This window comes from Perissodus microlepis, chromosome 17 (assembly GCF_051167445.1).
Source record: "Perissodus microlepis isolate ML-2025 ecotype Zambia chromosome 17, ASM5116744v1, whole genome shotgun sequence".
In the NCBI taxonomy this organism is placed as follows: Eukaryota; Metazoa; Chordata; class Actinopteri; order Cichliformes; family Cichlidae; genus Perissodus; species Perissodus microlepis.
This window is the reverse complement of record NC_140477.1, coordinates 2,356,912-2,383,820: the sequence shown is the minus strand read 5'-3', so window position 1 is coordinate 2,383,820 and position 26,909 is coordinate 2,356,912. Positions and strand designations below refer to the sequence as shown.

Sequence of the window (26,909 nt, the reverse complement as noted above, 5' to 3'; positions counted from 1 at the left end):
CCCAGCAGTCTTAGCTAATTATAGGCCAATCTCCAACCTTCCTTTCATATCAAAAATCCTTGAAAGAGTAGTTGTCAAACAGCTAACAGATCATCTGCAGAGGAATGGTTTATTTGAAGAGTTTCAGTCAGGTTTCAGAGCTCATCACAGCACAGAAACAGCTTTAGTGAAGGTTACAAATGATCTTCTTATGGCCTCTGACAGTGGACTCATCTCTGTGCTTGTCCTGCTAGACCTCAGTGCAGCGTTCGATACTGTCGACCATAATATCCTATTAGAGCGATTAGAACATGCTGTAGGTATTACAGGTACTGTGCTGCAGTGGTTTGTATCATATCTATCTAATAGACTCCAATTTGTGCATGTAAATGGAGAGTCCTCTTCACACACTGAGGTTAATTATGGAGTTCCACAGGGTTCAGTGCTAGGACCAATTCTGTTTACATTATACATGCTTCCCTTAGGCAGCATCATTAGAAGACATAGCATACATTTTCACTGCTATGCAGATGACACCCAGCTCTATCTGTCCATGAAGCCAGATAACACACACCAATTAGTTAAACTGCAGGAATGTCTTAAAGACATAAAGACCTGGATGGCCGCTAACTTTCTGCTTCTTAATTCAGATAAAACTGAGGTTATTGTACTCGGCCCTGAAAATCTTAGAAATATGGTATCTAACCAGATTCATACTCTGGATGGCATTACCTTGGCCTCCAGTAACGCTGTGAGGAACCTTGGAGTCATTTTTGACCAGGACATGTCCTTCAACGCACATATTAAACAAATATGTAAGACTGCTTTCTTCCATTTGCGCAACATCTCTAAAATTAGAAATATCCTGTCTCAGAGTGACGCTGAAAAACTAGTTCATGCATTTATTACTTCCAGGCTGGACTACTGTAATTCATTATTATCAGGATGTCCAAAAAACTCACTGAAAAGCCTTCAGCTAATCCAAAATGCTGCAGCAAGAGTACTGACAGGGACTAGAAGGAGAGAGCATATTTCTCCTGTTTTGGCTTCCCTTCATTGGCTTCCTGTTAAATCCAGAATTGAATTCAAAATCCTGCTCCTCACATACGAGGTCTTAAATAATCAGGCCCCATCTTATCTTAATGACCTTGTAGTACCATATCACCCTATTAGAGCACTTCGCTCTCGCTCTGCAGGCCTACTTGTTGTTCCTAGAGTATTTAAAAGTAGAATGGGAGGCAGAGCCTTCAGTTTTCAGGCCCCTCTTCTGTGGAACCAGCTTCCAGTTTGGATTCGGGAGACAGACACAATCTCTACTTTTAAGATTAGGCTTAAAACTTTCCTTTTTGCTAAAGCATATAGTTAGGGCTGGACCAGGTGACCCTGAATCCTCCCTTAGTTATGCTGCAATAGACGTAGGCTGCCGGGGGATTCCCATGATGCATTGAGTTTTTCCTTTCCAGTCACCTTTCTCACTCACTATGTATTAATAGACCTCTCTGCATTGAATCATATCTGTTATTAACCTCTGTCTCTCTTCCACAGCATGTCTTTTATCCTGTCTTCCTTCTCTCACCCCAACCGGTCGCAGCAGATGGCCGCCCCTCCCTGAGCCTGGTTCTGCCGGAGGTTTCTTCCTGTTAAAAGGGAGTTTTTCCTTCCCACTGTCGCCAAAGTGCTTGCTCATAGGGGGTCATATGATTGTTGGGTTTTTCTCTGTATCTATGAAGCGCCTTGAGGCGACTTTTGTTGTGATTTGGCGCTATATAAATAAAATTGAATTGAATTGAATTGAATTAGGCTAATTTCTCAGTGTTGTTATTTGTTAACTCGGCTTATCATTTTAGATTAAAATAACTCCCATACATACATGTATATGTGTCAACTAAACATTTTCAGTTTAATGAAGGTGCTATTTCTAGGCTTTCTAGATTACAGGTTATTTTAAATTGAACCAGCTTGTTATTTTTTATAGCGTCAATTTGAAGTCAATAAATGCAGTAGTCGGGTTTTTTTGGTTGCACAGAACCAGACAGTAGAAAAACTAATCTGGGGATTACTAGACATTACGTTTTATTCTCCAAGACCATCAATGTCTAATAAATACATAAATAACGTGATTATCTGCTGGTATACAGACAAAGCTATTTCACTCTAGACCAAAGCATAAACACACCGACTCTTTGGGAATCCCCCCTCCCCTCCAGAATAAATTTAATAAAGAATTTACAATTTAAATTCTTTGTTTCATCTTTACATTTATGAGCAGTTCTTGTTTTTCATCATGAAAAAACTTAATCTCTCTCTTTTTTAAATGCTGATCAAGTAATTTATAGATGTGTCTTTGGCCTAAAGGATCCTGGGAAGAGTGTTTTTCACACATCTTACTAAGAGTGTGATAAAATGCATTAAAACAAAAGCAGCCCTAAGGCTCTGCTTCGCTTTACTTCTCTTTTCAAACTGTGGCGACTTCGGTGCTAGGATAGCTGGCATATTTGCTGCTGCAACAGTTCTTACAGATGGAAACGAGCTCTGATTGGGATCAGTGCTTTTCTAGGATGAAAATAAATGAATATATTCATGAATATGCTGTTATGTATCCACCTGACATCCAGCACAGGCTCCAGCCCCAGCGTGACCTTGGTTTGATGCACAGTCAGGAAAATGGATGGATAGATACTGACATGTTTCTGTTCACATATTTTTAACTTGCTAAATTAGTATTGGCTTAATTTTTTCCTAGTATACTTTCCCCTCAAACCCCTATCTGTCACTCTCCATAATTCACAGCGTATAAGAAAGACGCCTCTTCTCGTCCCATGCACCTTTACTCACTTGGTTTCCCACAATGAGACCCTGAGCTAGACAATATTAGAAGTGTGCTGCCAGGGAAGGGGGTCTTACACGAGCGTAGGGGTCAGATAATTGTAGTACAGGTTGCAAGGGATGTATTTAGGTCTTGAGAAAGCTCTTGATGTCGTTCCTCAGGCTACATAAAACCCTCTTTTCTTTATTCCCCCTGTCACACGCCATCTCTCTCACATTAGTGAAAACAATCCTGCATTGTGGCCTAGATTTACAGAGCTGTAGCGATACACAAAGGTTTACGGAACGAGAGATTCAAACACAAAAAAGCAGATAAATGTCGTGTGTGAAAAAGCATGAAAGGTAATTAAAAAGAGGTGTTGCATTATTTATACTTTGAAGTTACAGCAGTGGACGATTGAAATGAAAAAAGGAAGTCAGAAATAAACATAAAAAGAAGGACGAAAACGACAATGTGAGCCTAAAATTAATCTAGAAAGAAGGCTGAACAAAGAGTATTATTATTTGAAGGTGACATTGTTACACATTCCTAGATAAGAGTGAAAAATAATATCCATGACAGATTTCTCTCTGGGATGTTTGAGTATAAGCAGACAGATTAAAAAAAGAAAAAACTCCATGTCTCTGTCACTTCACAGCTTAACAGACTAGAATATTCTCAGGTTTAATTCTCAGCCAGACTCGGACATGAGAGGATTGCCATGTAACAAAAATCTGTCAGTGTATCTGAGGTAACTACACAAGCGTTTTTATTCCCTCTGGCAGTGAACAAAAAACCTGCAGAGCTGATGAAACTGTGCGTGCACGACTTGTACATGTTTACAAATAAGTATGTATAACATTTAACCAGCTACAAAAAAAAGGATGATTAATCATCAGAAGCATCTTGAATGTTCCACGCGCTCTTCCTGGAGGTAACTGAATTGCTGGAACTACAGCCACAGTGCATAATCTGCCTGCCTTCATCTGTTGCTTGCTAAAATGAAAAGTGCAAGATCCAATTTCTGCCTCCTGGCCGTGAAGATTACCAGCACCCACACAAAAGCCGTCTGGGACACCACCGTAGAGGGCAGCGCTCAAAACACATCACACAAAGAAAGTACACCGAGTGCAGACAAGTCATAATCTGGCCAGTGACGCTCTGACACGATGGGGAAAAAATAGAAATAAAAAATAAATATAGCTCCAAATCAAGTTTAAACAGACTTTCAACATGGAAAATTTCACTCATTCTGGGAAAACCTCTGTCATCATACATCACAAATACCACTGACTTAACTTGAAACAGCTAAATGCACTATGCAGAATCAAAGTATTCTATTATGTGCTGGATGTATAAGCATCCATCACTGATAGAAGTTATAGCCATGCAAGTACAGTAAAAATTCAAAGCATAAAAAAATGTATAGCATAGTAAAACGTCTTATTGCACTCTAACTGGTAAAGAAAGAAATGCATTGCACGGTCTTTTCAAACATGCTACCCGAGACAGAACTACGCAGACCTGCAGGCTCTGTCGATCCATTGTGAACTTTCTTTTGGCCAATCATTACCTCAGTCATCAGACTCTGAGCAACACAAGGCAAAATATTTGACCAGAAAACCCATATTTTAAACATATGTGGTTACTGTGAAAGTTTCAGGAGAATTTGTCCCATCATGAAAATTGCACACTAGTTTGGTGCTTTATCATATTTCATCTCTGGTGCAGACACCCCTCACCTTCATGCAAATTAGTCAGCATACAATATGTAATGAACACAAAACAGCTAATCGCCTTTCTTATGCTCAACTTCACATGTCACAACTCTGGCATCCTTAAATTGCCCCCAGTCATCACCTTTTCAGCTGGGATGCACTAAGTATCACAGCTACAGTTACACTGAAGGGGAACTAATGTGCTTTCCCTCGTGCGCTGTCACATGTTTAATGTTACAGTGGTGGAGGCTCGCATTAACTACTTACTTCTTTTAGTCAAAGGAAGAAGAAATCATTAATAAAGTCAGGCTGCAAGCACAGGAGTCCCTCCCATCTGCTGATCAAACCTTATTATTCAAGGGTGAAGCCAATCAGAAGGGCGTTAGCTTAAAGTAAGGGTGGCCTACAGGGAGAGCAGCTGGCAGTGGATGAATATGAGGGGCTATACGAGACAAATGGGGATTATTTCGAGGTATAAATCATACAAAGCTCCTTTGCTAAGATCCAAGAATGAAAATGAGGTGCAAATGAGGGTAATAGGCTCTCTTTAAGGTCTGATGCTGCACACATATTCATGCATAAGACACAAATTTACTGTAGCTCCCATCTTTACAAGCAGAGGTTCTTATGCGCAGTTGCACAAACACACACAATTTCAACAATCAATGCACGAGGCACTCAAAGCTTGAAAATAATTGTGCACATCAGCAGGAAAATAATTAAAATCCCAAAATAACTTCTTGCTCCCTCCTCCTCCTCGTAGTCACTGAGAAAGGCACTTAAATAAGTACGAGTGGAACGAGATGGGATCAAGAGGAGGGATGGGGCAAATTGTTGTCGACTTGGATTTAAAATTGCACTGCAGACAGATATACATAGAAACATGTAAACACATACAATACACAGTCGCGCACACATCCACCAGCTCATGGCTTCACAGGGGGAGAGAGTAATCAGACTTGAGGAAGGTTGTGCTGACTGCAACATTTAGGGAGCATAGCGTAATGGCTTTTAGAAGAGAAGAGAGCCGGGAGGGAAGAGTACACGAGGGAAACACGTCTGCCTCTGCCACCAAGGTTACTGACAGCTGACACACGCCTCACCTGCTACAAAGCCTGTGGCTGCAGGAGTGGACTGTGCTGCCATCAGTAAAGTCGCTGTTAACAGAAACAAAAATAAATGCAGTAAATATCTACAGTATGTTCAGAGCTGTCAAATTCAAAAGAAAAACAGCAACAAACGTCATATTTTGAATTCTCTGCTGGAGTCATTTATTACAATTGTTCCAAACAATATAACATCAGGTGTTTCGATGAACATCAGATCACAAATGTCCAAAGTGGTGTAAACTGGGTTACAAACATTTAACCATCCAGTGCACCGAATATCTGCATTTACACCATGTTTGCTCTTTAATCCGCATGTGTGCATCCAGCTCGAACTAACACACTGCACTCTGCTGGTTACAAGAGAAGGTACAACACTTTTAAACACGCAGTCATGTTAATCCACAAACAAGGACTTTGTACATCAGCATCCACATGCAGGGCTTTGTTTGATGTTTCAGAGAAAAGCGGCCTGGACTGTTGGTTTAATACATCGGTGTCGAACTCCAGTCCTAAAACTTTTCCATGTGTCCCTGCTACGACACACCTGAATAGCATAACTAAGTCATTAGCAAGGCTCTGTAGAACTTGACTGCATGCTGAGGTGGCAATTCAGCCACTTGATTCATTTTTTAATGAACATTTTTTCAAAAACTTACATTCATTTAAATGTACTTGAGTACGGTTAGGGGGTTGCCACCTCAGCATGCACTCAATTCTTGCTAAAGACCAATTAACTTTCTTCAGGTGTGTTGCAGCAGGGACACATTTAAAAGTTTACAGCGGCCCTCGAGGACTGGAGTTCGACAGGTTTAACAGCACAAACAATCTGAATAGTTTGCCTTGGATACTTTGTTACATCTCTCCTGATCATTTGTATTGTCTAGATTTTTTCAGCATTTAACATATCAATAAAATTAGACTTGCAGAGTTCCCAACAGACAGTTTTAATAGCAGAAACATTACTTCATTTGTATAATACAACTATTACATTTTTCAACTGTTTACAGTACTGTGTGAAAGTCCCAAGCCACTCCTCGTTTGTGAAGGTCTTTCTTTGGACATTGATTGCTTTTTCTACACATTTCAGACTCTGCACCAAACAGACCCATCTTAAAGTGTATTTTTAGGAATTACTGGCAGCTTGCCCCAAAATCAATGATCCCAAGAACAGTGCCAATGCAGTAAAAGTATTCCATAATAGGAAAACACATACGGGAACACTATCAGCCATGGATTGGCCTCACCAGAGCCCGGACCTTTTTTTATGCTTTTTATTTATATCTGTGTTTGCAGATTTTTTATAAACTGCTGCACTTACTGTATTTCCCACTTGTCTAGCAAAATGAAAAAAGACATGAGGTGTGGCTGAAACTTTATCTGGGTGTAAAACTGGAGAAAGTTACAATCTGTTGTTGTAAACACAGGCACATGTGCTCTCTGAGAGAAACAAATCATTGTAGCCACATCGAGCCCTCCGTCACCTACAACTGTGTCGACTCACTATGGAGCAGCACACATACGCATCCATACACCACACATAAACACATACACTTAAATTCAGTGCCAATCATTGCTAATTAGCATCCGCCTTTCAACATCCATTTATCTAAAGAGAAGTAAGCACTACTCAACTCATACTCAAGTGTGCCTTAACTGGATTTATCTCTCCTAACATCAAATTCACTGAGAGTACTCAAGTAAAAGCCAGTAAGGGCTGATTGGCCAGCTTAACAAAAGTGTATCTGAATTTAACACAACAGGCTTCCAACCAAAACCCAGCCACACGCCGTTTGTGTACGTGTCATCTGAAACTGCACATTGTGCCTCCTGCTGTGAACGAGTGCCCGGTGTGCACCAGGATGCACTTTCTCTGTGGGCCGAGTGCATGAATAATGTAAAGAGGCGGCATCATCTTCATCAGCGTTAATGGGACATGAAAAATCACACACTGATGCAGAGAGGTTTCTGTACTCTCTACAGCTGAGGATTCATTTTGCTGATGCTTGTCTGCAAAGATTAGTTATTCAACCCACATTTATATAACACTTAAGCACAGCTTGACTGGCTTTAAAAATATGTGTATTATAAAATATAAAATATGTCATTAACCTCAAACTTCAGTGCCATGCATATATTTATTATCAGCTCATTTTAATCAAAGGAACTGAATCATCAACTAGAAGGCAGATATGTATGTAGAGGTTATGTAGAAGTAATCCTATTATTTACACAGAAGTACTGATTCCACACTGTAAAGCACATTTTTACCTGTAAGAGCAACTAAATGTAGCTTAAAGTGACGTTAAAGTACTAAATGTATAACAGTGTAACAATAAGTAACAACTTATTGTAATTACTTTGTATCAGACATAAATAAATGATCGTTTTAATCCACCTGTCTATTTTCTTAACCACTTCTTTCATTCACAGGGGGCTGGAGACCATCTCATCTCTCATTAGGTGTGAGGTGGCGTGCACCACGGACAGGTCGCCAGTCTATCGCAGGGGATGCCCACGGAGAGACACACAGCCCTTCGTGCTCACACTCGCACCTGATTTACAACCATATTGCATGCATGACTGTAGCACCGTGGGAGGAATGCTGCAGTCCCACACTGACAGAGCACGCAAACTCCACAAAGAAGGTGGAGTCAAACCCAGAATTACGTGATTAAGGACAGCACGAACCATCTGCTACTCGATGATTGAAATAATGAATCGAGCTGTTGATCATTTTCTCAATTTGACAAACTGTAAGCGTGAATTATTGTCTTATCAGTGTTAAAGGAAACCAAACAGTTGTTGGATTTTAGTATGTTATAGTTTAGTCTTTATCATGGAACTAGAACACTGCCTTTCTGTGACACGAGTCAGTGTTGAGGCATTACAGACTCACTCACTGTGTAAATGTGGAGTTCTGTCACACTTAGACCAATGTAACCTGAAGAGCAACATGGTAACAAGAGCTCGCTTTTTCATGCCAGATGCCCCAGAAACCACCTGAAGAAGCATGTTCATTAACCCTTCCCTAATGCACAAAACACAAAGTCAGCCATAGCATATGTTGCAAGAGCTACTCCACTAACATATAAGACAAAATGTTCTCATAGTATTCTTCCTGTGAGATTAACATTAACTGTACACCACCTTTGTTTCAGCCCACTCACCATTCAGGATCCACCGGTGTGATGTCTATCCTGGGAGGAGCTCCAAACGGCAGGGATGTCGGCCTCGTCATGATCTCTCCGTCAGGCGTCCGTGACCTCTCCCCCTGACGCCACGACAGCGGGGGTAGCTGCAGGTTGCCCGAGAAACGCCGTCGTCCTCGGCGCAAGTCGACTCCTAGAGTGCAGGAAGGGGAAGTGAAAGACTCACTGAGGCAGCAGTCCGGAGGCTCTTTGCTGTCCTGAGAAGAGAAAGAAAGAAAAACAATTAAAAATACAGATTTAAAAAATTAAAGCAAGATAAAACATTTTCTCTACTAAAAAGATAAACAGAGCAAAAAGAAATTAAACTTTATCACCAACCCACAAACCTGTTCTCGCCAGTTCATCACATGTTTGCCCACTAAGTGGCGCCATAGCCTTGTTTTTGACTAAAACTCAAATCTATTACCATACAGTGGATCGGTGACCTGATACAGCGTCTGCATTCTAAGAAAGAAATAAGTATCACAAACAAAAAAACTCGACTGTTTAAAAAGAGTGACAAACGTGTCAGTTTCCATATTTCTAATACTCACGTACATTTAAAACAAGATCAACGCAGCTGTTTATTCTGTGAACATTTACAGTTTCACTCATTCTTCCTCTGAAGCTTCAGCTCATCCACTTTATTTACAGACATAATTTGCCTTATTACTGTAGCGTATGCCGTCTGTAGTGAACTGATTGCACGGCATGTAAACCATGTTTATGTCTCAGCTGCACTGCCTAATTTAACACGTAGCTCTGAAAGCCATGATAGAGCCTGACGAGTGTTAATGAGCAAACGAGAGAGAAAAACTGAGCATGTACTTAGATTTTCTAGCATGCACATCAACTACACAAACTCACAGGCTTCTTCATTAGGTACACTTGTTCAACTGCTCGTTAACGCAAATCTAATCAGCCAATCACCTGGCAGCAACTCAGTACATTCAGCTAAGTAGATATGGTCGAGCTGCTCAAGTTCAAAGTGAGCATCAGAATGAGGAAGAAAGACAAGGCAAGTTTATTTGTATAGCACAATTCAACAACAAGGTGATTCAAAGTGCTTTACAGAGACATTAGAAACAAAAACAAATAAAAAGCATGATTTAAAATTGATTAAAACAAGCAAACAAACAAACTAATTAACAAACAAACAAACAAAACAGTATATAAAATCAAAACAGATAAAATCAGAACAGTAGATAAAATCAGTAGTTAAATGTAAGTTTTGAAATTTAAGCTTAAAAGAAAGAGAACTTAAATGACTGAATGCAGCGAGGCTGTTGGTGTCAGACGGGCTGACGTCGTTCAGAAACTCGTGATCTACCTGGATTTTTCCACATGATCATCTCTAAGATTTACAGGACGATTTGAAAAAAGAAAATACTCAGCGAGTGGCATCAGCTGATGACTGCTTCGAGCTCAGTGGAAATGGTAAATGGTCTGTATTTGTATAGCGCTTTACTTGGTCCTAAGGACCCCAAAGCGCTTTACACTATACACAATCATCCACCCATTCACACACACATTCACACACACATTCACACACTGGTGATGGCAGCTACATTGTAGCCACAGCCGCCCTGGGGCGCACTGACAGAGGCGAGGCTGCCGGACACTGGAGCCACCGGGCCCTCTGACCACCACCAGTAGACAACGAGTGAAGTGTCTTGCCCAAGGACACAACGACCGAGACTGTCGGAGCCGGGCTCGAACCGGCAACCTTCCGATTACAAGACGAACGCCCAACTCTTGAGCCACGATCGGAAAGCAACAGCAGCTCAAATACCGACTTGGTACAACTAAGGTGCAAAGAAGACATGTGGAACCTTGAAGGATACCAGAGCAGAAGACCACACCGTTCAGGAAACTGAGGCCGCAGGCTCACCAAAACTGAACAATAGAAGACCGGAAAAACATTTCCTGGTCTCTCAGTTCCTGCTGTGACTCTTTCACGGTGTGGTCAAAACACGAAACGAGGATCCATCCGATCTTGTGTCAGCTGTTCAGGCTGCTGCTGGTCTAATACTGTGATTCTGAAATACTATGTAGTCATATTTAACTGCCTGCTATTCTTCTCCGTCTTTGTCGTCTCAACAGCTTATGTTTACGCTTTTGATATCCTCTGACATATCTGTCAAATATCTCACACACCTCTCAAGAAACTAGTTTTTTTCTTGATGTTAACAATCATTCAGTTAAGTTAGATACTTCCTCTCTTGTTTCCTGAATGTTTTATTTTGTGTCTCCCACTCAGGTAGCTGAAGGTAGCAGCTAAAACAGCTGTGACTAAAACACCACCTAGCATCAACACATCATGCGATAAGTCAGTAAGAAGCAGCGGCATGTATGGAAATCACCTGCACCTGGAACACACACATGCCACGGTGACACTCAATTATCCCGTACCACAGCCAAATTATGGGCTGTCTTGATCTCTCATGGCTCGGCTAATGTGAGACATTTTAAAATGCGGAAATATAAAGTGTGACAAGTCATGTCAGTATTTACCGACCTGTTCACCACCTCTCTTCTTGGCTAGCTGCCTCCCTCTGCCTACGCGTGGCTTCTATGCATTACCAAGCTAACAACGCATCGCTAGCAGCGCTACAACCTCACTTCACTGCACATTTACTTTTAGCCGCGTGGGCAATGACTTGTTTTCCCCTTGTGGCTTCCAGGAGCCCAACAAATCCTGATTGTTCAATCAGTGCTAATGGCAAACAAGGATACTGAAAGCTTGATTTAGCTTCTGTTTATCCATTGTGTAGAAATCATCTCTTTGTTTTGCTATTAGCAGTTGTTCATTTTTCATTTGTGTCTGTAAACTTTACCCAGCTGGGTTCAGCTCGTTATATTTAATTCTTATCCTGCTCTAAGAGCTGTCGCTTGGTGCACTAATTACTCCCGAATGCAGACTGGTCTTCATCTAAGTCACATTTAGAGACAAACACAACTAAGCTGGAAACACCCCAAACAGTTTTACTCTGCAAGTCTTAACTGAACACACTGGATGAGTGAACTCGCAGAATCTGGCTTGTTATTACACGAGGAGAAGTAATTTGGGACAATTTATCAAGATAAAACGGATCTTCATATTTCTGGTGTCTTCATTGAACATCCATCTTCACATCATGCTGCAGCAGTTCATTTGGTTTAAGGGCAGGACTGTCTACAGGACACTGCCCCAGTTTCATGGTTTCCTTCATGTCCTCCACTTACACCAGGAGTGGGCAATTCCAGGCCCCGAGGGCCGGTGTCCCTGCAGGTTTTAGATGTGTCCTTGAACCAACACAGCTGATTTAAATGGCTAAATTAGCTCCTCAACATGTCCTGAAGTTCTCCAGAGGCCTGGTAATGAACTAATCATGTGATTCAGGTGTGTTGACCCAAGGTGAGATCTAAAACCTGCAGGACACTGGCCCTCGGGGCCTGGAATTGCCCACCCCTGACTTACACCATTGTTTTTATTCAACATTTCCCTACAATCTACGCAGAAACACTTACATTAGCAAGGTTTTCATTGCTTGTGTTTTTTGTTACCCTTTAGGTCTTTACATTCTTCTATAAATAATGGTGTGTTCATTATAATTTATTAGGTACACCTTACTAGTAATAGCTTAGACCTTCTTTTTTGATTTAATGACATTATGATTTAAATGTCTTGATGCATGCCCAATCATCCAGTTAAGGAAACCCCAGAAAATGAATTCTGTTCATCTAGACGTAGTGTTTTCAGTGGGAGAAACGTTTCATCACGTGGGGAAACCTGCAGTCAGCTGAGACCAAAGACCATCTGTGTATCGAGGAGATGGTCTTGTTGTCATTTTGTGCTAACGAGCAGTCAATACTAGAGATGGCACGATACCACTTTATGTCCGATACCAATATCATAAATTTGGATATCGGCTGATACCGATATGAATCCGATATAGTGTGTTTTTTAATTAAAACTGGTTTTTTTAATAGTTTAAAAAAACAAACAAAACACTAAAGCCATTCTGTTATACCTGTATGCAAAAAATACACTGCACCCAAAATATTTCATAGTTCAGCAAAACTGATCAATCTAATAAAGTTAAACCTGCTCCATCCTCCCTATTCTGGTATTTTTAAGAGTAAGCAACCTAATTAATAAGGTTGCAAACTCCCAGCAAAAAAAAAAAAAAAAAAAAAAAAAAAGGGAATCACCCTCCACCTCATGATGCTTAATCGACGTAATCAACTTTAATTTGATGCAGTGTGAAACAAAATACACAAAAATCAATTATTTTCAAGAAGAAGAATTAAATAGATTCAACATCTTTCTTCAACAGAACTGCACAGATGGTATCTTCCCAAAGGAAAAAGTACTACAGCTTACTAGGGTATATTAGACTTAACAGTTACTATATACAGTAATGGACTTCTATACTTTTTACATCAGATTAAAACTTTGGGTGTAAGATTCAGATAATTAATTATTAAAAACTAGACATTTTAAATGAGAATAAGAAAGAAAAGTATGTCTCTGTGCCCCCTTTTCCCTGTTCATGCCCTATCGGCCCCCCTGGCTAAACTTTGCTAGATCCGCCCCTGCACAGTTACCAGCCGTCAGCTGCGTAGAAAAAGATCCTGGTGTAGAAAGTAATATTAAATAAATTCTAACAACAGCTTATCAAGCTTAATAGTGCTGCTGTTGTTCAGCCGCTGGTTTCCTCTTTCTGGCGCGAAATGGGCCAAAAACAAACAAGAGAGACGGACTCGCGACAGAAAAGCCGATCAGCTGATCATTGATCAGTTTCACGATTGAAGTAGCAGCAGGAGAGGGAGGGGGAGAGGCAGTCGCTCCATATATACAGCTAAGCATTTTGCAATTTGGTCTAATTTTAAAAAGTTTAAATTTCTTCGGTATTAAACAGCAGAAATAAGGCTTTGCTGTCAGAGGTAAGTTTTGGAAAAAAGAAATAGAGTGAGAGCAGTGCAGGAAGTGTGATTTTATCGAGTTGGAAGAAAAACAGCAAAGGTAGGAGGGAATTAATGACAATATTTATCAAATGTGAAGCGTAGTTTGGATCTTTTGCTGCTAGTTCAGTAAATTTTGGTCATACAGTGATGAAACCTGCAGCATCAGAATCTGTGAGCTGTCGGCTTTCAGGCCCGGTGGACGTGCCGTCGGGTGAGAAAGCAGACAACTCAAAGATTCTGATGCCTCAGATCCACGCAAAGCGTGGAACCAGTCTCTCATTTGCTGTTTTAGCTGTTTGGTGGTTGTTGAAATAAAAGCTTTAACCTGAGATTCTGGCATTTCTGGCAAAATACATTTATATTTAAAAATCGATTCAGGATTTAATGAATTGATATCGTGTTATTTAAGCTAAAATCAATTTTAATCGGAAAATCAATAATTGAAACCCAGCCCTAGTCAATACTCATGGTACACCTAACAAAGGGGCCGGTGAGTATAGATATGAGAAATACCCAAGTTTGTATTTTAGCGGTTTCGTTGGATTATGCTCGTCTGTAATCGTGACTTTATGAAAATCTGTTTGCATAAATTCCATTTCACTAACCTTCTCTGTACAACCATGCTGCTCACCACTGTGTATATTAACACTGGTGTCACACATATGTGGATTGCACCTCTGAAACCAATTTTCCTCTGCGTAATCATTTCCCACAATTATTTAATTTAAAAAAATAGCAGGCTGCAGCTATTGTGGCTTTGCTTTGTCTAGTTATGCGATTATTATTTCCATATATTTCTGATGTCACTACACAAAATATGCAAGGGCAATGCTGTTCATTTTTTCTCTAAAAAATAAATAATTGCTTCATAAACTTTATGAAATGGTCCATCTAAAATGGCACCAACATTAGCATTAATTGCCTCAGAACATAGATGGGCTTTCTGATGATTTATTTCTTCTTCAGCATTTTTTAAAATAATTTAATGTTCAGTCAAATAATGAATTCTGACCCTTTCTCTTGAAGATAAAGGGAAACCATGCTTTTAGAAAATACAGCTGAAAGACTAATGAGCATGGCAACTGCTCTTAGGCAAATTATAAATTGACAGCAAACATTAAAAAAGTAGAGGCACTATGTAATGAAATACAAAGCAGTAAAAATTGATTTATGACCTGACTCTGGTGCTGTGCCATATGTAAATATGTTTTAAATAAATAGAGTAAGTACTGCTTTACAGGGATGTGGGAAGAGCTCCAGAGGAGTCAGCAAGGAGGAGCAGATAATGCTTTTCTTTGACAGCTCCGAGAATAAATGGTGGTGGCGGATGGCAGATACACAGAGGTAATGTGAAGCATAATAGTGATAAGAACTGCACTGAAAACCAAATAAGATAAAGACGGGAAAAAGGAAGGATGGTGATGTAAGATCCATAAAGGATACAGAGGGAAAAAACACATGTAACTCAAAACAATTACCAGAGCAAAGTAAAGGACACACACCGTATGGACCAGAATAGGCAGTAATCTGATCCCAGGTCAGATAACATCTTTAACAGCAATACTGGACTGGCTTCCTGCTCAAACTCTGTGTAAACTTTGCAACATTTCTGAACTGATAACAGTTTCTATGCAGTTTTATTGAATGTTACATTACGGTACTTTGTGAGTTGCTCAGGACATAAAAACAATGTTTCTATGCGGTTCATCTGTGGCCATTGTAGAAGGCACCTTTACATTACTCTAACAGGACGAGCGTGTTAGTCAGAAGCACAGCATGATTGTAATAACACAGTGACTCATTTCCCCTTAGAAAGTTTTCTTTTTCTTTCTTCTCCCACAGTCACAAGGTAAAAGGACATTTGATCGAGCGAGAGGAGAGAGTGACAGAGCTACGTGCGAAATGAAAGTCTGAACCAATTCAACTGGTCTGATGAGTCATCAGACTCAAAGCTCTGTCTAGGTTTTCCATCACTTGATATATTCAACATAGAAAGTTCGTCAGTGTTATGGATACGACCATTTGATTCATTTGCCTTTAAAACAAAATGTGTTCTTTTGCACACCAAAATGTAGTAAATTGGGTAAATCCATTAAATTAAAGTGGTGCAAAAACCTTGCCAAGCTTTTAGTACTTTTAACATTTTTACAAAAATGGACAGATGAAATATTTCCCACCACTGATCATTGGGAAATATCTTGGTTGAGCCTGGTCTGGCGATGTTAGCCATCTGGACATGGCTGTAATTTCTTCAAACAGCGGTGTGAGCAGCTACCAGTAGGGATGGGTACCGGTATCCGGTGCCATAAACGGTAGTAATCAGACCGAAAAGCAGTGCACATTTCGGTGCTTTATTTCTGTGCTTTTTTTTTTTCCTGAGATGTCATTAACTTTGGATTCTAGCCAATCATTTTACCTTTCCAAGGATAGTAGGCGGGCCCAGGTACGTACGTTCTTTTAGAGCAAAGCTACAGATTAAAAATGCCCAAGGCGAAGCGGTCAAAGTCTGGCTGTACTTCACAGCAAAAGATGCAAACTCAGCAGCCTGCAACAAGTGCTTTAAGGTGATACTGTGCAAAGGAGGTAACACCTCAAATCTGATGAAACACCTGGCGACGCATAGCGTTTTTTTAAAAGCCGAGAAATGCGCCGTATTTGATAGCTTGCTGCGAGACCTCACACCGAGCACATCTACTGCGGGTGTGGTGCCTGTTATCGGACCCGGAGTTAGCAACATCCCCCAAAAACCCGAAGAGGAGAGTCCTGGCCCCTAGCCCTGCCAGTGTAGCAGAAATGATGAGGATGATGATGGCAGCAGCAGCCGTTCTTCTCTGCGTGAGTAGCTTCATGTTGTTCGTGTGTAATTTACGTTGAGTAGGCTAACCACGTTATTACATTAATGCATGTAAGGTGAACTAGCAAACACCGTCGTAGTTTCATGCGGCTGTCTTCTTGTTTGATAGAGTGATACCATATATGCCCTATAGCTGCAGAAAAGGCTAACATTGTTATCTTTTTTTTACAAAAAAAAAAAAAAAAAAAAACAGATAAACATGAGCGGTTTTAGGACAAAGTTTGTGTTTTCCATTGTTTAAGCACCGGTTCGAGCACCATTTAAGCACCGGCACCATTTCAAAAGTACCGGTTTGGCACCGGTATCGGATAAAACCTAAACGATACCCATCCCTAGCTACCAGATGCCAAAGACTTAAGTTTATCAAAAAGTAGCTGGTTGGTTTACCAAATGTAGATCTATTATTGTGGTATTTTTCAGGCTCACGTTGTCTATACATGTAAAACTCCTAAACAATGGCGATCAAGTAAAACTAGTGTCTTTTCAAATAACTGGACGCTCATCAACCAGGCGGTATGTGTGAACAATCGGCAGTTGACTCATATGGTTGATGAGTGCCTGACTGTCTAAAGAAGATTTTATTGATTGAGACATCACACCATTATTAAAAATAAAGAAAGAAAATTGTGGGAGTACAGCAGAGTGAGGACTGAGATGCTCAGACTACCAAACGGCTTTACAAAGTAATACAAATGTAGCATCATCAACTCCATAAAAAACAACTGAAGAAGCTTCTCGGATGAGAGGTGAAACATCTTCACAAAACTCAAAGAAGTCCAGTCGCTTTCTTTCCAAGCTCCTTAGAACGACAACAACAATTACACCCATTTTGCCATGAGTCTGGTGACCCAGTGTTTGTGTCTTTGGTTTAAGTGATATTCTATGAATTATTGTTTTCTCTTTGTACTATATTTAGAGTTCCTGGTTTCTGTTTCAGTGCCTCCCCCTGTGTTCCTGGTGTCATGTCTCTAGTGCAGCTTTAGTCCTGTATTTTTTGCTCTCCTTATTTGTCTCAGTGTACTGTATGCTTAGTCTTAGTTCTCCGTCACTACGTCTTCCCTGTGTTCCACATCTAGTTACTTTTGTCTCTGCGCTTCATGTTTCCTCTGTTCCAGAGTCGGTCATGTTTCCACGTCTCAGTGTCTAATCTGTATCTTTATGAATGTTTTCATGCTTCCTGTTTTATTTTGATAGTTCCTCATCCTGTGTGCAGTGTATCTAATTTTGCTTCCTTGTTAAGGCTGATTTGTCCCAGCTGTGTTTCCACCCGTTTCCCCATCCTCTCGTTGTCCTGGTTGTGTATTTAAGCCCTGTGTTTTTCTCTGTCTTTTGTCACATTGTTAACCATCATTTACCTCCATGCTCCTAGTAATTTCCTAGTGTCCTGTTCCTGGTTTGTTTTCGAGTTTGAGTTTCTAGTTTCCAGTTGTATTCGTTGTTTGAGTTTTGCCAGCAAATAGAAGCCAAAACATACCAAAATGTCCCAAAATACTAAATAAGCTCATAATTAAGCATCATTGTAATAGAGTTGTTTCAAATATACACTGTGCCTCAGGAGGTAGAGAGCAGGTCATCGATTTATCGGAACATCAGTGGTTTGATCCCTGGCTGCTCCAGTCTGACTGTCCAGTATCATTGGACTTGTGTGAATGTTGATAGAAACCACTTAAGCCTTTTTCCTTCAGAATTTCCTTCAAAGATTCAACAAGGTGCTGGAAACATTCCTCAGAGAGTAGAGTCACTAATCCTCCTCATCGAAAGAAGCCAGCTTAGGTTGTCGCCTCCTGGGTAAGGCTAGGTAAGACTATTGGGACAAGGTCCCAAGGTGGACCCAGAATACGCTGGAGAGATTACACTTATCAGCTGGCCTGGGAAAGACTTGATGTTTCCTCAGATAAGCTGGAGAAGGTTGCTGACGAGAGGGAGGTCTGAGCTTCCCTGCCTAGGCTGCTGCCCCCGCGACCCATCTTCAGATAAGTGGAAGGATGATTTTAACTTTTATTGAAGTAGTTGTCATGAATTTTCGAACAGCTTGCATTTTTTCATGCACGCCCCAATGGGTCGCACTATTCCATCGCAGTTTATTAGTTCTTCAGATGTCAATTTTTCATATTTTAATAATTTGTGAACATCTTCTGTAGTAACACGTTTTCATATTATATTTAACACTGGTTTATTCGTATAACATTAAACAGACAACACTGTATTACATGCAATGCTGATAATGCATGACGCGAGGTGATAAATGGTTTCAAATGCCTTTGTTATTAGTTTTTGACACTGTTGACTAAAAGATTTTCAAATTTAACTTAACACCTGAGTGTTTCTTAGTTTTAGACTAGTCGGTTAGTCTAATGATATTTCTCATGATAACTGAGAAATAAGTTGACAGGAACTTGGCTTATGAGGTTTTTATTTTAACTCAAACAGAACACAAACCAAGACAAACTGAACATATTTACAATCTGGGCCATCAGAGAAAGTACCCAAGTACTGGCAGGGAGAAAATAATGGAACAAATAAAGGATTCTATGAAACTCAGTGGATGCAGAAATAGAAAAAGATGGAAAAGGCACCTTGCCATTATATTTATTTTTATATATTTCATAAAGCCAGACCACAATTCCTGGAACTTTCCTTGGCCGTTTTATTCCTTGCCACCAGTTACTAAAACAAGCCAGAGTCTGTCCTCAACTTCAGCCATTCTGCAAATTCTGGTTTGGTCCGGCTCACCCGGTGGCAGTTATGAAGCCCACCGACGCTAGACCATATTGTCACTTGGACACACGCTGGGTAAAATAGTCCAATCTCTTAATAGGCACAGCTGAGGAGGTTCTAGTAGAGGCCCATGGAGCCACTCATCAATGCATTGGATTATTTGTTCCCAAAAAACCCAAAAGACCACAATAAAGGAAGAACAGTACCAATAGCTGATGGACATTTCCAACACGAGTTGTTAGATCCGAAGCCCATTTTATGAAGTTTAACTGGCATATAATAACACATATGCACAATTTTATAATGAGTGAATTTGTCCGTCGTATCTTTGATTGACCACCCAACATTTACAACAATGCTATTCAGTTTTTGCGATTCTGTATTTCCATCCAAATCTTTTCGTTCGCCATCATTTCATAAACTGAGCTGATTGAGCTGTCTGAAGCAATAAATAGATGCATTTATTGAGACTTTGGATGTCTCAAAACTACTTTAAGTCTGTATTCATGTGCTTTCATCTTGTTTACATGCCATTCTGACCCTTCCATCTGAATGTCTCGGCAGAATTCGAGACTCCTCAAATCAGACGTTATTCCAATCTAGAGTTTTATGCATTCAGAAAGGTTTTTCTGCAGACTTTGGTTGTGTAACACACTGTTACTTGAGTTTCTATTGCCTTCCAAAAAGCTTGAAGCAGTCTGGCCATTGTCCTCTGACCTCTGACATCCACAAGACATTTACTCCCGAAGGACGGTCCCTCACTGAATATTTATTTTTTTCCAGCCTGTTTCTGCAGACCCTGCAGATGGTTGTGGTAGAGAATCCCAGCAGATCAGCAGTTTCTGAAATACACAAGCCAGCCTGCCTGGCACCTCTCTTCCCCATTCTAAAACTTGGTTTGAACTTTAGCAGGTTGCATTGAGCATGTCTACATGCCAAAATGTACTGAGCTGCTGCTTTGTGTTTTCAACAGTTCGTCCTAAACTTCTGGGCGTTTCTCTAGTTCTAAAAACACATCTGAATTTTAAAGATTCACAGTGGAAACTGACAATTATACTGATTTTTAGATTAAAGCCTGAGAGACTACACTTTTACTCGTTCCTTCCACATGTGCTACCTGCTGTCTTTATACAACCTGATGCAATAAGTGTGTATGTGAGGGGTGTGTAACTGTGCGTGATCAGGATGGGTCCAGTGCAGAAGTCCATTAGCCCATTAGCAGCACAACCCCGGTGGCCTCGTTGTTTCCCTGGGACCACTTAGTATGGAGACAGTGACAAGTTCATTACTCTCGCATAGATACACATCATACAAATGAGAACACTTCTATTCACCTCTCTAGGCACACACACACACAAAAATACAGTCCCTGAAGCAAGGTCACAAAGCCTCAGCTGTTAGTAAGATAACCACAGAGACGCACATTTATATGCAGCCTTCTCAAGCCCACCTTTATATCAAATACTACAACAAACATGTGCCGCAGCCCTTTGAGACGGCCCACAGAAAAACAACAACATCAGTTATTTGTTCAAACAGCAACCCTACACAACCCTTCTGCTGTTGTATGATTTATGACTCTCCTTTACAAAAAGAAATCTAAGGTTAATGTCACCTATGTTTATAATAATGGGGAGCATGATGTGTTTGTACCACAGCAAAAAGTCCTTGGACCACTCACAGTACACAGCAATGGTTTCCTTCAATGATGACAATGATTTTTCTCCAACTTTAATTCAACAGTCTTAGAAGATGCTTGGGTATGACTCATAGAGAGATATGCTAGAGACATACTGCTGAAAATAACTGTTGAATGCAATGAATTAATGAGTTACACCAGCAAATGCATGGTTAAGATTATGGAACTGCCTGATAAACATTTCAACTTTGTTTTAAACATTTTAAAACATTTATCATCCAAACCATCCACCAGCTCACCTCCTACCTGGCTCTTAATGTCAACTCATTTCATTCTTCGCCCTCCTAATTATTATTTTGACCATAAACAAATATTTCGGAGAACTTGCTGCCAACCGCTAGTGGTCGAAACAAAACGTAACCATAAAACAAAAGCTGCTTATATGCTGCTAAAATGAAAGGAACAGGTCAGGTAAGTAGCAGAGGGGGTTGGTAATCTGTTTCAGCTGCTTTGGTGTCAATGAAATTAACAACAGGTGTCACTGGAGGGGCAACAATGAGACAACCCCCAAACACACATGGTTTTACAGGTGGAGACGACTGACATTCTCATCTTTTCTGACTGTTTTTCACTAGTTTTGCATTTGCCTACGGCAGGGGCGATTCTAGGATCAGAGCTTTGGGGGTGCTGAGCACCCAGAGAGCTGCCCAGCCAGGCAAGATAAACTTTACACGTCACAATGAGACTTCTTCCCTGTCTCTGTCGGTCCCTGCATCCTTAAATGTCTCCAGTTGTCCTGAGTTCTCTCAAACTGTCTCCTTGGTGCATTTAAACCCCTGTTCCTCCCTGTCCTCATCGTCTGTTATCTTCGCCTCCGTTATCAGTCATCATAATTTTACCATCTCTGTGCAAGTCTGCAAATTTCTTTATTGAATCATAAGATTCTTAAATTCGTCAAGTCTCTCTGTGCCTGGGTCCTCGTCTCAAAACATGACATCACTGTTTTGTACATTTTAACACAATTTAATCCCCACATTTGTGAAAGAAAAGCAAAACACGTTTTTTGAAAAGTCTGTAACAAAACCATCAAATCTGATCAAGGTTATTTAAATGCTGCTAAAGAAGGATGGATTGGAATAAAAAAATGATGCTCATAGTGAGTAAAAAGTAAACTGAGTGCATTTTTTGGACAGAGATTCACTTTTAATGTGTATGTATAATATAATACAGATACATAAAAAACACTCCCAAACAGAATAAATTATTACAAAATATTAATAAAAAACTATAAAAATGGAGGCAACTTTGCCTGTGGTAGAATTTATACAATGTATGAAAATATCTTTACTGCAGATACTAATTTTACTAATTTAATAATACTAATTTTGTGTTGTAAGATTTATGAGTTTCATGCTTTCATAGTGGTCCTTAGGAGAGCTTTACATTTGTATCAGGTGGTACACACTGTAAAAAGTTAAATACTGATAAGTGTGTGTGTGATTAAGATTAAGGAACTGACCTCCCAGCCCATTGTTCTTTGAAACAAGCTTAAAACATGTTTAGAATATAAACAGAGCATCTGCTTCTCTTTACAGCTCCTCACTCCACCAGGGCTGTTTGGCTCTTTCTGATAGTGTGCAAATGTGATGCACGTACTGCGGCAGTCATACAGACAACTGGACGGTCCAAAAGTTGGCCTACCTATTACTGGCTGAGGTTTTAGTAGAGTTGTGGCTGAACCACATAAAAATATATCATTAATTTTAATCTCCCCAATCAATTATAATGTTATGTTGGAATGTTGTTAAAGAGGGTCAAAAATGTTTCAACCCAGTTTGTTTTGCAGATTCTGTACAGCAGCTTTAATATAGGGAGAACACAACTTCCAGATTGTGTGAGTAAAATCAGGTTTTTCCTCTTTGTCAGTTTAACAGTTTCTGTTGTGCCCCTCACTGTTCCCTGTCTGTTTTCTTACCTGGTTCTTCCTGACCTTGTACTTTCTCCTCACGTTCTCCTCTTTCCTCTCTCCCTCTTTGGACTGACAATCATACACAAATAGATTGTATTCAGTTATATGAAAAATTTACATTAATATGAAAAAATACTTTTAAGATCACTAACAAAAAGTCCTCTCTCAGTCTACTTTCAACCAAAAGGCAAATAACCAAACCACATGAACATCTAATAAATGATATAAATATTGAAACACTGATCCAACATTATTCTTGATTGATGGATCGTTTGATTTTACACTTTTACCTGAATGTGGCTCCTTTTTTTGAAAAAACTTCCTTATATCCATTATGAACCTGGCTGTCTCTCTGTACACACACACACACAGGGAGTTATAAGGTTAATGGGCATTCAGTCAGTTAGCTAGTTAGTATCCATTTCAAACAGGACAGTGGTAACAACAGCAGGCTACGGACAATTATAAGTTTTAGATTTTAAATAGGCTGCATACATTTCAATGGGAGCAACAGGACGGTCAAATGTTGCTTGATTTTACTACAGAGCAGGACGGATTGTAGGGTAGCAAACATCGCTGGAAAACATGTTTTCAACACTGCAGGTTACCTGGTGTAATGTTTTTCAGCTAAAAAGAAACATGGTCTGACTCCTACCAACTATATAAAGAGTAACTGAAGGTTAAATGCAACTAGTATGTCCTGTTTTAAGCCAGGCACTTACACCTCCGCTCAGCTCAGACACCATCGCTCTGGCAGCAAGAGCGCTAGAGCCAGAGTAGGGGAGAGGCGAGCTGGAACAAACCATTTTGGGAGGGGGGGGATTTCTATACTTTTGTTATTAAATGTTACGTCTCAACCAAGTACTGTATGCTTTTTATACTTTTAGCAGTGTGTCACACAAACAGCAAATATTGTCAAAAAAAACTAAGAAATCTTTGGGGGTGCTTTGATTCATTTTGGGGGTGCTGAAGCTCCCCCAAAAATGGGCTAAAATCGCCCCTAGCCTACGGTCAGTGTCACTACTAGTAGCATGAGGTGATAACTGGAACCTACAGAGGTTGTACATGTAGTCCAACGTCTCCAGGATGCCGTTGCCTGAAGGTTTGCTGTGTCTCCCAGCGCAGTCTGAAGAGCGTGGAGGCGATTCCAGGAGACAGGCAGTTACTCTAGGAGAGCTGGACAGGGTCGTAGAAGGTCCTCAACCCATTAGCAGGAGTGGTACCTGCTCCTTTGTGCAAGGAGGAGCAGGGTGAGCACTGCCAGAGCTCCAAAATAACCTCCAGCGGGCCACTAATGAGAAAGTTTCGGACCAAACAATCAGAAACAGACTTCACGAGGGTAACCTGGGGGTCTGATGTCCTCTAGTGGGCCCTGTGCTCACTGCCGTATAATCTGTGTTTTGAGTTTTAAATTGTTTTTTAAATTGGAGATTTGCCCATGCTTGGGCAGATGGCCTCTTTCAAATGCACACAAATGAAAATCAGAGCTACAAACGCATCAGTGGCCCCATCGCGTCAATGATGGATCATTTCCTCATAGCCTAAAAATAAAGCAGTTATTTCAAGTGCAGTTCTATTGGTGGTGCTGGTCTGTTCTTTTTTTTCCCCCACACCGTCAAACTGGATTCTAACGACACTGCTCTAGTCCGGTCGTCTTCTTGCCTGCCTTCTCTGAGCCAATCGGCCTCGTTTCTGCATGCTTTAAATTACAGCACTTTTCTGTCATTCTACCTTTCAGACTCTCATTCGTGCAATGTAACTCCTTCAGGTCCTGATCCCTATAACCACTGAGATCCCATCCATCTATGATGGGTTATCAGAGTCTAACAACCAAATAGCTCGAGTGAATTCCATATCTCAATAAATCATGTTCTGTTCTTCCAAATGATCTCTCCTTAATCAATATGACTCTCTGTCTAAGGCTACAGATGAGATCCTCATGTGCTTTATGGTAGTGGCTATACTGGACTGTCAAAGCTACGGGTAGTGACCAAACAATTCGCCCAGTGTGTCAGAGCTCAGAGATAAAGCGAAGAACTCAGTCACTCAGGAATGAGTCAAAGTTGAGTCACTGCCTGTGCTACTGTAGCCACAAGACAAATGCATGAAAGGACAAATGGATAAAAGCATGGTTGAGCTGTGGATTTTCTTTAAATACTATCAGACTGGCAAGGAATTTTGTTCCATAACTGTCCCCTGCTGCTGGATTTGTACCTCTAGACAAAACAAGACTATGCCGAACATCATTCATTGTATTTCACACATACCTTGTTTTCATAGTTTTAATTAAATGTAATCCATGTAATGTTTTCCTACTATGTTAAAGTTTTAGTTTCACTTTAACGGGAAGAAGCTTTTTCTTCCTTGAAAGACTTTTTACTAATTAGTGCCAGCAGGGCACTGCCCTTGAAGAAACCTCCGCTTTCTTTTACAGTTAAATGGACAACAAAACACTCATGCTTCACTCATAACTGAGTGTTATTTATGGATTTTCCAACACTGTAAGCACAATGCGTAACAGGGCATCCTTGGCATCTTTCCCATTTGTCATTTGCCTCCACTGACACTCAAATCCCTCCGTGCTCAAGTCAACAAAACAAAAGAGGAGAAAAAACAGGAAGAGATGAACTGAGAAAACATACTCCCATTGGTTAGAAGGGCGGACGTACGGAGAGTGGGAAAGGGAAGCGAGGCAAGGATGTAGATCAGGAATAGCAGGGGAAAGGTCTAACAGAGACTAACGTAAGTGAGAGGATAACATCGGGAATGGCAGGAACAGCTCAGGGAAGGAAGGGTGAGTCAGACAGAGAGAAAGGAAAGAGAGTGACAACTACAGAGAGAGAGTAAATAGAAGAGCTCTGCAGGTCAGCCACTAATCAGAAGGTCGGTGGTTCGATCCCAGGCTGCCGCCTGGCTGCATGCCAAATATCCTTGGGCAAGATACTAACCCCATGTTTGCCTACTGGTGGTGGTCAGAGGGCCCGGTGGCGCCAGTGTCCGGCAGCCTCGCCTCTGTCAGTGCGCCCCAGGGCAGCTGTGGCTACAATGTAGCTGCCATCACCAGTGTGTGACTGTGTGTGTGAATGGGTGAATGACTGAATGTAGTGTAAAGCGCTTTGGGGTCCTTAAGGACTAGAAAAGCGCCATACAAATGCAGGCCATTTACCATCTGAAAGAAACCGATTAGTATTCTCTAAAACACAGCTGACCAAAGCTTCCAGCAATATGCACGTGCGTCTTGCATTATGCTGTGCTTTTTGCATAAACATAAAGGAGAAACACAGACCTGTGCAATGCAAGCAAATACAAGAAAACAGCAAATGTTTGCAGCTGCAGATTTATACACAAGCCTGAAAGTCTGTGGCATTTATTTGTTCTTCAGACTTGCAACCTTGCATGGTTCAGCAGATTCAAAAAGACATGAAATATACAATTACTTTGAATATAAAAAATGTATTCCACGTTTAACGGAACAACACAGACATAATTTTGTCTCTCAATAAAAGGCCGTTCTAGGTCTAATAACACCATTCACTTCAATTTATATGCTGCTGAAAGTGATGAAATATTCCACTGAGGTTGACAGAGGGACCGGATATTAATAAAACTGTTTGGTGAATTATTATCCCTGCTTTCCTTTCTTTTATCTTCATCTTTTCTTTATCACTGTGAAATAGCCTGATCCCTGCGTCTCAGATGAGAGATAAAATAAATTGCCTACTTTCCCTCGCCACAGAAAAATGCGTGACGTCTGATAAATTTAGCTTGTCGGAGGGTGAACACGAAAAAAAAAAAAAAAAAACACATGCTGGGTGTAATTTGCCGAAGGCCATTTTTTTAAAGTGATTTCAGCTTCTTTTTTTCAATATGTGTTGATGGACAATTTATCGGAGAAACAGAAGACGAGGAGATGTAACAAAGCACAAGAAATCCACTGCAATCCGCCTGGAAACCATCCTCACCGACCGTTTATGAGGAA

At 40.5% G+C, this 26,909-nt stretch overlaps 1 protein-coding gene across 2 annotated transcripts in view; it reads right to left on the bottom strand.

The window, feature by feature from the left end:
* Window positions 1-26,909, bottom strand: part of pde4ba (phosphodiesterase 4B, cAMP-specific a) — a 203,624-nt gene that overhangs the window by 139,347 nt on the left and 37,368 nt on the right. The window contains exons 3-4 of one of the 2 annotated variants that reach the window (XM_084909579.1): window positions 8,780-9,018; window positions 5,607-5,660 (exon numbers count right to left, since the gene is read on the bottom strand). In XM_084909579.1, coding sequence (XP_084765705.1) covers window positions 5,607-5,660; window positions 8,780-9,018 — 293 coding nt within the window. The remainder of the gene's footprint in view (window positions 1-5,606; window positions 5,661-8,779; window positions 9,019-26,909) is intronic. The other variant, XM_084909580.1, reaches the window with a different exon arrangement.